General features: G+C 38.7%; 1 protein-coding gene across 1 annotated transcript; it reads right to left on the bottom strand.

The window, feature by feature from the left end:
* Positions 1 to 8,982: 8,982 nt before the first annotated feature.
* LOC108337277 (RING-H2 finger protein ATL54) lies at positions 8,983 to 10,731 on the bottom strand. Its single transcript, XM_017573767.2, has one exon. It carries the CDS (start codon positions 10,619 to 10,621, stop codon positions 9,491 to 9,493), a length of 1,131 nt encoding a protein of 376 aa, XP_017429256.1. The 5' UTR covers positions 10,622 to 10,731; the 3' UTR covers positions 8,983 to 9,490.
* Between the last annotated feature and the right edge of the window lie 3,553 nt (positions 10,732 to 14,284).

Raw genomic sequence — 14,284 nt, 5'->3', positions numbered from 1 at the left:
GTTAAGTTACCTGTCCTCTTTGCCAGAAATATATTTATAAACTATAAAGAGCTTACCGTTGGGTCTAACTCATTAACCACCAATGAATGACTATTAATTATCAATAAATGAAATATTTCTGCTGAACGGGACCGGGGAAAACCTCTGCTACCTCCGTCCGGAAACACTCCTCCTCTGATCAGTCTTCTTCCTCTCGCCTCCTCTGTGCTCGGTCTCAGTATGAAGGGGTTGACCTGCAGCAAACAATCCGACGATCAAGTCAGAATATGCTATAACAAGTCTATCTGTATGTAAAATGAATCGAACCTTTACCTTCCCCTTTGACTTCTATTTATACAATTTCAGGAAATATTATTCATTAATTTACCTTTTAATGGCTTTCAATGCTCACTTTAATCCCTCGAAGATGACCGTTACCTCATTAACCATGCATTCATGAGCATTTAACAGCTGTCTGCAGTCTATTCTCTTTGCATTTGCCCGATCGGCTGTGTTATGGCACATCTGACCGGCTCTCTACCCTCGGTAGAATATTCTCTGCGGTCGGTTGCCTGCCCTCGGTAGTAACACAAGCCCCCCAAGCCCTAGCAAAGTTCCTTTGCGTAGGGTTTGAAGTGGCCCCCGCTCGGCCTTCCTTCCTGCTTTAACGAAATTTCCCCGCGCTTCATTGGGGATAGAAAAGTCTTGACTGTAATATTCTGGCGGGAAGCGTAAAAAACGAAGCGTTTTCCCCCCCTCAACCGTCAGATCCTCCCATCATCGAAACGTCACATCTCCTGAACCATCAGATCTCACGTCCTTTGACGTTCTAGACTTAACCATTGAGTTGGTTTTAACCTAAGTATAAATACCCTTACTTTGTAATGCCGGTCCTCTCCGGGATGCCAAGTTTCCACTTTACTGGACCAAAGATCCTCGGAAGGTCCTCTCCTGGCCAAAACCGCAGATGAGCACCGAGGATCTGGACTTAATCAATCAGCTTTGTCAGCTACCCCCCAAATCCTCGTGCCGTGTTCTGATCGGGTTTCTTGGCAACAAGAACCTCCCATCCAATGTGTTTGGTCATCTTTTATTGGGCAGCCTGTTAGGACTTAACTGAATTTTTTGTCTTTCTGCAGATTACCTATCGAAGATGGATCCTTCCCGTAACAACACCTTCGCCCGCCTCTTTGCTCAAAGAGGGGGTAATGTTAGGAAACCAGGCGGGAGTGCCTCCCCCGCCCCGTCGGCGGTTGCTCAGCCGACCACCTCTCACAACATCCAAAAGACCTTGACCCCTCCTACCGTGGTCGAGGTCCCTCCTCAACAAGCCTTTCCTGCCCCTCCTCCCGAAGCCGAGCGTAAGAAGAAAGGCAAGCGCAAGGCTGCCAAGGAGACCTCAGTTGAATCCAAAAGGTCCAAGAAGCACCTTCCCGACGGGCCTCCCCTCACTAGACTATTGAACCCTGATGTCTGGGTGGCCAAACGCCTTCAGTTTGACCTTCTTCCCGAGGAAAAAGCCCTGGTCAGTGGACTGACCAGAGAGGAAGCTTCCAACATGGCCGTGGAGCTTGCTGCCCGATCGGCCATGTGTTTCTCTTATGCTGCCGAGGAGACGGCATCTGCTGCTGCCGAGCTTCAAGCCCTTCAAGAAAAGCTTCCAGCCTTGCAAGAAAAGTTTGACGCTTCCGTCAAAGCCAACCAGGACCTAACCTTACTTTTGGCTGAGGCCGAGCGGATGGCAGAGGAAGATAAGAAGAAGGCCAGCACACTATTGACCGAAGCCCGAGCTGCCCAACGGCGCATGCAAAGGTCCCTGGACGATGTCCAGCTTGACCTTCAAAAGTCCACGGCCTCCATCTCCACCTTGACCGCCGAGCGGGATTCCCTCCGTGCTCGGGTAGCTGAGTTAGAAGCAGAAAACAAATTGCTAGGTGATGAAGTGGTGAACGAGCATCTGCTTGGCTTCGACAAGGCCCTCGCCCAATGCAACCTTCTTTTTCAAGTGCCCACCGACGACTCTCGGTTGAACGTGAGTATGATGGTGGTGAACGGCCAATTAGTACCCATCATGGATCCCCCACCGTCTACACCCACCTTTCAAAATGCCAATCCTGATGCTGAAGCCGTCGGGGAGACGGGTGAAGCACCGAGGCCATCATAGATGTAGACTTAGGATTTTATTGCTTTTGATTCTCCCGTAGTACTTTCTTCGTTTGTTAATAAAATTCCCAGTTAACTTTCTCGCCTTTATACATCTTTCGTTTATCGTCCAGTTGGCCCTGTAAGAATGCCGCGAGTTCCGCTCGGTTTAGGTCTTAGAAGCTCTCGAGGAGCGTGCTCTATGACCAGGGTGAGGGCTCACGAAGAGACTGCCTCACCCGGTCGGTTTAGGTCTTAGAAGCTCTCGAGGAGCGTGCTCTAAGACCAAGGTGAGAGCTCACGAAGAGACTACCTCACCCGCTCGATTTAGGTCTTAGAAGCTCTCGAGGAGCGTGCTCTAAGACCAAGGTGAGAGCTCACGAAGAGACTGCCTCACCCGCTCGGTTTAGGTCTTAGAAGCTCCCGAGGAGCGTGCTCTAAGACCAAGGTGAGAGCTCACGAAGAGACTGCCTCACCCGGTCGGTTTAGGTCTTAGAAGCTCTCGAGGAGCGTGCTCTAAGACCAAGGTGAGAGCTCACGAAGAGACTGCCTCACCCGGTCGGTTTAGGTCTTAGAAGCTCTCGAGGAGCGTGCTCTAAGACCAAGGTGAGAGCTAACGAAGAGACTGCCTCACCCGCTCGGTTTAGGTCTTAGAAGCTCTCGAGGAGCGTGCTCTAAGACCAAGGTGAGAGCTCACGAAGAGACTGCCTCACCCACTCGATTTAAGTCTTAGAAGCTCTCGAGGAGCGTGCTCTAAGACTAAGGTGAGAGCTCACGAAGAGACTGCCTCACCCGCTCGGTTTAGGTCTTAGAAGCTCTCGAGGAGCGTGTTGTAAGACCAAGGTGAGAGCTCACGAAGAGACTGCCTCACCCGCTCGGTTTAGGTCTTAGAAGCTCTCGAGGAGCGTGCTCTAAGACCAAGGTGAGAGCTCACGAAGAGACTTCCTTACCCGCTCCATCGGTAGTTCCCGCGATACAAATTCTGTATATAACACCAAAATTCTGTGTAATGTCATGTATTATTGATAATTTGCAAGATATACAAAGCTCTTAGCTGAAATAGAATTTTAAATGAGATGCGTTCCACGTATTGGGTACAGCCTTTCCCGTCGGGTGCTCCAACCGGTATGCTCCATTTTGCAAATTCTGAACCACCCTGAAGGGACCTTCCCAATTAGCCGCCAGCTTTCCTGCCGACCGGTCTCGTCGGGCTTCTGCTGTCTTCCGCCACACAAGGTCTCCTTCCACAAATTGTCTTGGTTTGACCTTGGTGTTATAGCGTCTTGCCACAAGTCGCTTGGTAGCCTCCGCTCGGATCATGGCTACTTCTCTTCGTTCCTCTAGAGTATCTAACTCTACCCGCATCTCCTCATTGTTATCCTGCAATCTTATCTTCCTTCGTAACGAAGGTTCCCCTACTTTGACCGGCAGCATAGCATCCACTCCATAAGTTAGGCTGAAAGGGGTTTCACCCGTGGTTCCGTGCGGCGTGCAACAGTAACCCCATAAGACCTCCTGCAACTCGTCTACCCAAAGGCCCTTAGCTTCTCCCACTCTTTTCTTTAATTCGCCCACGATGACCTTGTTGGCTGCTTCTACTTGACCGTTCGTTTGAGGATGTTCTACCGAGCTCGTCACATGTTTTATTCCCAAACGTTCGTAAAATTCTCCCAAACGCTTGTCGATAAATTGCCGCTCGTTATTAGTGACTATTACTTTAGGAATCCCGTATCTGCATACGAGCGTCCACACGAACTTCTGAACTTGCGCGACAGTAATAGTCGCGAGCGGCTCTGCTTCCACCCACTTAGTGAAGTAATCAATGGCTACTAGTAGGAATTTCTTCTGTGCTCTTCCCACCAGAAAGGGTCTGACAATATCCATTCCCCACTGCGCGAACGACCATGGCGACATCAAGCTGTGTAGCTCTTCCGGTGGCCGATTGAAGTTTCGGCCATATTCTTGACACTTCAAACATTTCTGCACGAACGCTTTGCAGTCCTTCTCCACCGTCGGCCAAAAATATCCCGCTCGTATCACCCTTGCCCGCAACGCTCGTTGGCCTGTATGCATGCCGCACGCTCCAACATGCAACTCCCTCATCACATATTCGGCTTCCTCCGAGGTTACGCATTTCAACAAAGGGCAAGAAAATCCCCTTTTATAAAGGTCTTCTCCTATTATCAGATAACAAGCGGCCTTCTTTGCTTCCTGTATCCGAACATGCAGTCCACTCTCCTGCCTCTGAATAATCTCCCTTATTTCTTTCCTCCAGTCAGGCTGAGCGGTTATCTCATGAACGACCAAGCTCTCTACCGATGGGTTCATCATAACTTGCCTTATGACCGAAGACAAGTGATCTTTTCCTTTGCTGTTGGCGAGCTTAGACAAGATGTCTGCCCTCGCATTTTGCTCCCTAGGCACATGTTTGAACTCCACCGCCCGGAACTGCTTTACCAACTCCTTTACTTTGTGAAAATACCGAAGCAACTGATCGTCTTTGGTCTGGAAACTCTCGGTCAATTGGCCTACCACCAATTGGGAATCCGTTCGGCATTTGACCCAGACCGCTCCCAAATCTTTGGCCAATTCTAGCCCGGCTAATACTGCTTCGTACTCGGCTTGATTATTGCTTATCTTGAACCGAAAGACAATTGCCTGTTCGACAATAAAGCCGTTCGGTCCTTCCAAAACAATACCCGCTCCCCCTCCGGATTTCTCCGAAGAGCCATCCACACAAAGGATCCATTCATATGGTCCTTCTTCCTCTTGTAACTCCACCGCAAAATCAGCCAGGTGCTGCCCTCGGACTGATCCCTTCGGCTCAAATTGTAATCCGAACTCTGACAACTCCACAGACCACCCTACTATTCTCCCCGCCAAGTCAGGCTTACGCAAGATTTTTGCGATCGGATGATCCGTTCGTACTATTACCTGGTGGCTCTGAAAGTACGGCCTCAAACGTCTTGCTGCCACCACCAAAGCCAAAGCAATCTTTTCCACCCTTTTGTACCTAGTCTCAGTCAGCTGCAATGTTCGGTTGACAAAGTACACAAGTTTGAATTCAGGTTGCTCCTGTACCAATGCCGAGCTGACCGTGTCCTCCGAAACCGCCAAGAATAGTTGTAACGGGTGTCCTCCGTCGGGTCGCCCCATGACCGGTGGGCTGACCAATATGCGTTTTACCTCGTTAAAGGATTGCTCACACTGGTCGTCCCAATCTGTGCCTGAACTCTTAATATTTCAAATATTTATATAGATATCAGAATTCGATTATTGAAAAATCAAATTTTCAACTCTGTTACTTTTATAATTTCTTTTTTGAATTTTTTTTCATTTTCTTTTAAATAACAAAAATAATAAAATTTTTCTTTTTTAACTTTCCAAAATAATAAAATTATATATTTAAAATATACTTATAATTAAAAAATTATTTTAAATAATTTTTTATAAAATCAATATTTATACATTTATATTTAATTAAAAAAATATTAAATATCAAGTAAATTTTGGAAATTATTGAACTTGTAAAGTAAATAAAAGAAATAACTAAAAAAACATTAAAAGTGAATTAATTTAGTTTGGGGGCTAGCTCCATCCTAACCCTACCCCAGCCCACTTTATGTGAGGCTTTAAGGGTTAGGGCTTTTAAAAAACCCCCTATTAAGTGGGCTAAAAAATTGGGACTTGATTTTAGAAGCGGTCAGGATCAATCCATGGGCGAGGGGCTCAAATGACACCTCTAAGTATTGGATTTATTTTTTACCGCCAATTTCAAATAATTGACTTTTATAGTGGTTTTTATTTATTTTTGAATTATACAAATTCAAAAGTTTTCTAATATAAAATAATAATTTAAGTCAATGTTATATTAAAATTTTATAATCTATAATGTAAAATTTGTATATTATATTAAATAATTTGGAATACAAATTTTGGAAACACAAAATTTGTGTTTTATATTGCATAATTCAAGATAAATTCCACTTCTTGCATAATCCAAAACTCAAAAATTGTAATCTAAATATTGTAATTTGATAAAAAAAAATAGACAACAAAACATATGTGTTGTCAGATTGTGAACAAGGTTGAAAACATAAAAGTTACAAAAAAGACTTACAACTCACTCTTACTTGAAAATGAAAATAGGATAACTTGTGACACTGTGAAAATCATAATCATAAGCTAAGTGAGACATTAATACATCATATGTCGACATATTAAAACTTAATGAGCATTTAATATTGGTTAACATAACTAAGAGTTTAGTAAAACTCAAAAGTTTTTTACTAACATTGAAATAGAATAATAAAAACAATGTCATAATTATAAAAACAAGTCTACCATAGAGAGCTATGAGATTACAAAGAAGACCAATAAATGAAAAACAACAAAGAATTATGTTAGTTGAAATTAAATATGTATATTCATTATAGAAGAAAGTCTCCCACATGTATAAAAATAATATATATATATATATATATATATATATATTACTATTTAATTACATTTAGTACTAATGAAATTTGATTTCAACGTGAGCGGATTGTAAGTAAACATGTTTCAATAGTTTAATTGAAAACTTATTTAATTTAAAGACTTCTAATTTTATATGATTCCTTGTTGTAGGATTTTATAGTTGAGTAGTAGGCCTCGGGGGCTTTCAGTCCTCATGATCGAAAGAGGATATTCTTAATACTGTTAAATATGGTGTGGGGATTCAACCTTATTTCGGAACCTCATTGCGCATCCAATTTCATTCTTCCACTTATGCACCTCTAGAGGAGTACATGAAGAAAATGAAGTGACCTCATTGAACATACAATGACATGTTTTCTGAAATTAAATGTTATATTTTTAGTAATAAAAGCATAATGAGTAGTAGATCAAGTGTCATAGCTCAATAGGTCATATGACAATTTCTTCATGTATTTATAATACTATATCATTCATTTACTATGTATTATCATATAGTTTATCTAATGAGCTTAATTATGATGTAATGCAATAAATAAACTCGAAGCTTCGAGTGTGACTACTACATCATGCAATGGATGACAACCATTATTGAAGCCGGTTGTGAAAGCGGTTGGGATGAGCTAATGTGATATATCTCATTTAAACATATGTCCTAATTCATTTTAATATATACTAATTTTAACTTCAATTTACTTTTGTAGAATTTTTTTGACGAAAAACTAATTAATTTAAAAGCATTATCCTAGGTTCAAATAATATGGGTGAAGTATTTTCTTTCTAGATATAAGAATTAGGAAGTTGATAATTACATTTAATTTAGTAGTTTTAAATGTTTAAGAACTTTCTTCAAAGATTACATAATTATTTTACCTATTTGAATTGACTGTATTTTTTTAAAACTTTTGAGAGGCTTTTGAGGAAACAAAATTGTAAATAAATTGTTTAAAAAAAAATACTAACGTCCACTATGATTATGTCAAAAATTGTTGTGATATATATAATTTCCATAACGTTATACCACTAACCATCATGATATTGAGTCATCATACCCAAATTCTTTGAATTTAAAATCATAACGGTTAAGAAGCTGTTATGATAATTGAATTTCAAAATTTTGTTATTTTTTATTAATTAAAATTTTAGTAAAGAATTTTTTACTAATATAAATATCTAATCCACTCTAAGTAAAGAAAGTAAAAAATAAAAAATAAAAAATAAAAAAGCTAAACACATCCTAAATGCACAAATTAATAAAAAAAAATAGTATTAAATGTTGCGTGAATCAAACTAACGCTACAAAATACCTTCCTATTGTGAATCCTGTATGTATGCTGGTGGAAACAAATCAAAAGTGTAGATTAATTTTGATCAAATGGTGGGAACAACAAAGATAAAATGGACCCTTCCTGCATTGTCAACACTATAGTTATAGTTATGAACAAGTAGATGAAACCACCAAACATTAAAACTCACTCCCATCTTATGCACAAATCCTTTTCTTCCTTATAAGAGTTTTTTATGTTTGGTAAGTTTTTTTGTGTCTGCATTCTACCTCTTTTCACTGTTTCCATATTCTTGTAACAACATGAGTGTTTTTTTTTTTCATAAAAACCAATAAAAAACCAACAGTGTCATTGATATAACTTTTTTTAAAAAAATATATAAAGTGAGCTTAGACTAAACTGATATGCTATCTCTAATATAAATTTTTGAAAAAAAAAACACCGGCTAGACAGACACTATCTTCAATTATTAATTAATATAAAAATTGTGTTAGTATATATGGATCAAGCAGATGTTACTAGAGTCGGTCTACCAAGCCGACCCGAAACTTCCTAGCTTCAAGAATAGGATAATAAGTGTTTGGCCCACGTATCACGAATGCTAATCGTGTTTGTGTCGGTGTATCTTCCTTTGAGTGGATTTTTTTAGGGTCGCTAATGAAACAATTTTTTTTAGTCAATTGAAAAATCAAATTATTTACATAAAATTAATATGATTAATATTAATTGTTGAAATAGAAGAAAAATGAAATAATTAAATTAACCTAAGAAGTGTTTTTCTCTCTCTTTAATTTAACCTGTAAATATGATGAATAAAATTAAGAAATATTCGTTCAATAAGGAGATATATTAGTTTGTTTTTGTTACAAACTTCTAAATTATTCCATGCATTTGTACAATTTGAAACGGCAATTGCAGAACATGTCATGAAAAACTACTAAACGATTCAAGATTACCATGATTTTTTCTAATTTTCATGTAACACTCAAATTCTATTAACTTTTACTTTGATTCATCACAAATATGAATCGAGTAATTAGTTGGGCTACAGACACACAATGATCCATAACCAAATAATTTGTCACTGATAAAAATCATATTTACAATTTAAAACTTTGCTTTCTTCTTATGTTCGTATGATTTGCACATTTGTAAAACAGTAATCAGAGACATCAATGCAAATTTATTTTGGTCCACTTCAATTACATAATGATGACCTGGTTTGCTTTATCATATCCAGTTTGTTATGGAGGACTATGATAACAGAACACAATATCATGTGAGAAAAATCAAACTTTTACTAACACACAATGTAGAACCAAAAAAAAGAGCACTTAATGTAGTACCTCATTCCCTTTTGTGCGAGCAAACCTGTTATGTTCTGCAGTGCCGTTGAACATTGTGATTTGTGGTATAGCGCACAGCGTAGTTACTTTCAAATGTCGCATGACTTGCTAAAACTTCAATTACAATTAACATTTTATTCTTCACAATCAAACCTCATTAAATTGATCTCTTTCTCTTTCCCAATTTGCTGTGTACACCATGTCAGTGTTCAACCTCCAACCTGCGAAGGATATGTATCTCATGGCAGGCTATGTTCATCTCTAACAGATTGAAAATTCTAACAGGGATGAATGGAGCATAGGGTTTAGAGTCATGCAACCTCTGGAAGTTAGAATCCTTCCATTGCAGGAGAATGATCTTTTCATGGATACCGGGCTTAAATGTAAACACTCTTCAATAGAGGAACAACGACGCATTGTTTTACACGTTTTTGGGTGGTAATCAACATCTTGCTCTTGCTTCCGTCGATTAACAGCTTGCAAGTGTGTTTCATCGTGCTTATGATCATCAAAAACATGATGGATTTCAGATTCTGTGGTTGAAACAGACCGCATTTCGGTGTGAATCTCAATATCCAGAACGTGATGGTTCTGAGTTTGGTCATGCACCCGATCCTTAGAATTTGATTCATCAACCAACTCTAGTGCTTCACTTGATTCCCCTGCAACGGTGCTGCTGTTTAACAAGCCTTCATTCCTTGAATTTTCCATAAGGGTGTCTTGATTTCTTCCCAAATTCGCATTCTCTTGCTCCAAATTGGACACGGGTGCTTCAGAAGTAACACTGTTAGAGAGAATACCTGCACGACAAAGAGGACAATTGGTGTGTGATCTCAACCAAGTGTCGATACAAGGGATGTGAAAAGCATGGTTGCACTTTGGCAAGAGTCTCAAGGTCTCTTCCTCTTGGAACTCGTTCAAACACACCGAACACTCGGTTCCTTCAACCAACCCTTCGTTGCTTTTGTACTTGCACACCGTGATGGAGTTTATGACGGATTGTTGCAACCCCACCGTGGCAATGAGCCACACGGGGTGGTCAACTTGGTTCTCATGGAGAAACTCCTCCGTGGTGGTGTCTGATTGAGAAGGAAGGGATCCGTTGAGCCTCCACCCACACCATGCAGCATAGCACTTCAGTTTGATCACGTAGAAACCTATGACAACAAAAATGACAGCGAAGAGAGTACCGAGGATGATCAAATAGGAGGATATGTGGTTAACTTGTGTTGAAGGTGAAACAAATGGTGGTGGTGGAGATAAGAAGTAGTCTTGGTTAGTGTAACAGTTGTAAGGGCAAACAGGGTCACATAAGCCATAGCAATCTTGTGTTTGGGTTTGGTTTGAGGTTGTTGTTTCATCTGGGAAGAGTTTTCTGAGTTTTTTGGCCATTGAAGTGTGTTTTATGAAGAAATTTAGGGACACAAAGGGACAGAGAGAGGAAATGAAAAATAGGGTTAAGAGTGAGGTGGATTTTGTTTGGATTAAAAGAGAAGGAATATTTTTCTTTGTTTTGCTGTCTCTTTCTAAGGTTTAGGAAACTACTTAGGTGTTTGTTGGGTTTGGTAATCTGTAATAAGGTTGAAAGAACCTCCTTATCTTGTTTGGTTGGCGCATTAAACAAGTAACAAATTAGAGTAGTTCAAGTCTCACCAATAAACATTTTTCAAACACTTCAGGTATAATAATTTGGCCCTATCATACATACTTGTTCAAGCTCTTGGTAAAAAAACCGAGGAAAACACTTTTTTACCATACTTCTATCACTTTTGTTTTTGTTAGTAAACTTAGTTTTAAAAATCCACAATTAATAGAAATATCATATAAGAAATCAAATTTACTAAATTTGTAATTTTTGGTAAATTTTAATAAATATTTGATAATTACTAATCATTTCTAATATTATATTCAGATACGTTGGTGATTCTCTTTCGAAATTTGAAAGCTATTTAGCAAAAATATTTGTCTAGAAATTTCCAATAAAAAAAACAAGGCTATTTTTGAGGAAATACTTCAATTGTTAAGGTTCAAAATAAAGGATGATGGATCGTTATCAATGTGAGAATAATGGTATATACGAAAAGTTTACACCATCTGACCTTAATTAGCTTTACAATACTTAAATTTAAATATAGTCATATCACTTAAAGGTTCAATAGAATATTACCCTCTTTAAAAGTATGAATATTTTAGGAGTACTTGGAAAGTTGTTGGTATAAAGTCTTTATCATGATAGCCATATCCCATCTTAAAGTTTGGTGAATTAATTCAGTAATCGTATTCAAAGCTCAAAACAAAATAAATTCAACGAATTGATATCGAACAGCTTGAGGTAATGATTGCCATTGAATTCGAGTATTTCTTTTTCATAAATTTAAATAGTTTTGGTTATAGAAGACTTGTTACGGATATTCTAATCAATTAATAATTATATATTATATCCATAATCAGTTTTCCCTTATAAGTTCCTCTTCATTTTTATAGTTCCCCAGGGTTCCCATTTCCCTGAACATACTACTCAGCAAGCGCCATAAACGAGAATAGAAAATGACTTTATCAAACTGAAAGGAGTCAAATATAACTACTTTAGAATTATATATGTTATAGACCTTATTTTCGTCGACTATGAAGAAGAATTTTTACGCTATCAATTGATAAAAAAAATAAAATAATCTCAGATACTTTCTAAACACTTTTATTAAAAACAATTTCATCATATATATTAGAATATGTAACGAACAAATACACCCATTTTCTCTTCCATCCAACAATCTCAATTCTTTAGCAACCGCACACTTTCCTTCTTCCCCGTCTTTCTTGACTTCAACCCGCTACTGTCTTAACTCTTTCCCATGCTTCTTCATCCATCTCAAACTTTTGGATAGGTGACGAGATCTTAACGGTGATTTAATCATTCTTTCTGTATGGAAAAAGTCTCTTTGTTGTTGAAATAGGAATGATTCATCTTTAAAAGATTCTCCGACACTTATTTAATAAGAAAGTTAGGATCAGATTATGAAAGTAAGTATTTTCTGATAATACTAGGTGTATTAATCGATTAACATAGATTGTTGACTTATGTTCCTACTAGAATAATACTTACACGAAAAGTATAAGAGAAATATAATAAATAGTAATAAAATGATAAATAATAACCAACATATCAAATTATTGAGATTCAGTCATATTATGTAAATATGCCCAAAATAGGCATGAATTGGACTGTTCTATACACTAGTAAAAAAAGGAGATTTGAAAGCGCTATATACGCTTCGGTTTAAGCAAACCCGAAGCGTATAAAAGCGCGGTGGCAGAACCGTAAATAAAGCTAACATATATGCCTCGGTTGCTCCAAACCCGATGCCTAAAGCATGATACTAACTCGGTCCTACACTAAACCGAAGCATAAACCTACCAGTTGATGTGACTTCCAACCTCTGATAGATGTTACTAACTCGGTTTCCACGAAACCGATGCCTAAAGGAACCTACGAACTCGGTTCTAAGCAGAACCGATGCATATGTCTCTGCTTCAGACCTGCCACCCACCTGCCAGACAAGACTTTCCATGCTACTAACTCGGTTCTGATGAGAACCGAGGCGTAAAAGTCTGCTCCACTGTCAACCTCTGACGTACACGGTTTGTGCTTCAGTTTCGTTGAGGACCGATGTTGTTTCTTGGTTTTAGCTGGTGTTTATGCACCGGTTGGCTTCTTGACCGAGATGGTAAGGGTGTTATGCCTCGGTTAAGTGAAGAACTGAGGCAGTAACATGTTTAAATTTCTTCCGCGAACAGAACCACCTTCGTTCATCTTCTTCTCAGCGTGAGTTACAGAAACCCGCGAGCTATAAACCGTGGCTGCCATCTCCGTTTGCTTCCATCGCGTTTGCTCCCATCGTCGGTGACCGCCGTTTATCGTCGTCGTCTCCTCCTATCCGTGTGGTCACCACCTTCAAGTGCTTTGGTGTTTCCTCCGCTTTGCTTCCATCTCCGTCGCGTCTCAGTTTTGGGTGGCTGTTGCGTCTGCCTCTGCTTCCATCTCCGTCGTCGGTGCTTCCATTTCAGTCGCGGCTTTCAGTCTCGCCAAGCTTGTTGCCACGCTCCCAGGTACTTGATCCTAAAAGTATCTCCATCTTCATTGCTTGTGTATAGGTCATTCATCCAAATCATTTGTGGTATTGATAAAGAAAATTTGGCATGAAAAAGGAGCATGTAGTTAACCAAATCAATTCATTGCTTGTTTAAAAGTGACCAAAACCAAGGGAAAAATAGAAAATTGCGGAAGCAAAAATGAAGCCTCACTGATTTATTTCTATACATTTTGTTAATTCTCTTGTTTTGTCTATTATTGCAGAAGTCTCCTCCCAGCCCTCTTAGACATGTAGTAGATTGGTAAGAATCTCAATGTTTTGACTTTTTTGTTATATAAATGTATGCTAAAGGAATTGTTTTTAATAGTTCCCTTGCAACACATATGATGTTATCTGGGAGATCTACTGCTACAGCTAAAAAGCTTACATGGGTTGCCCTTAAGGTTTGGTATTTTAGTCCATACTTTGTTACATTTGGTTCCATTCAAATGATGTTACTTAACATTTTATAATTATGATAATATATTGTAGTGTAATATACAAACGAGGTCATATGAATGTGGTTACTACGTCATGTTTTGGATGATGACCATTATTCGTTCACATTACACCAGTGGATGAGAAACAATATTATTTAGGTTTGAATTTTATTTTCCCTATAGTTTAGATTTCAAATACACTAATTGAAATCATTGTATTTTATGCAGAGATTCAATAGGACTGCTCCAATTCCAGAGAAGTCACTTCAACTTGTGAGGAAAGCACTGGCTAAGTATGTAATTCATTTATATAATAGTATGTAGTAGATATTAGGATATAGTAAGTTCTAAGTTTATGTTTCTAAGTTGTTTGATGCTTTTCTACATTATTATTCGTTTAACTTTGTACATTACATTGATTTATGCTTCAAACTTGATTTATGATTACATTGGATTGATTTATGCTTCTAAGAAGTTGATTTATG

The sequence above is a fragment of the Vigna angularis genome, chromosome 7, assembly GCF_016808095.1.
Source record: "Vigna angularis cultivar LongXiaoDou No.4 chromosome 7, ASM1680809v1, whole genome shotgun sequence".
In the NCBI taxonomy this organism is placed as follows: Eukaryota; Viridiplantae; Streptophyta; class Magnoliopsida; order Fabales; family Fabaceae; genus Vigna; species Vigna angularis.
This window is presented reverse-complemented; position numbering and strand designations above follow the sequence as displayed.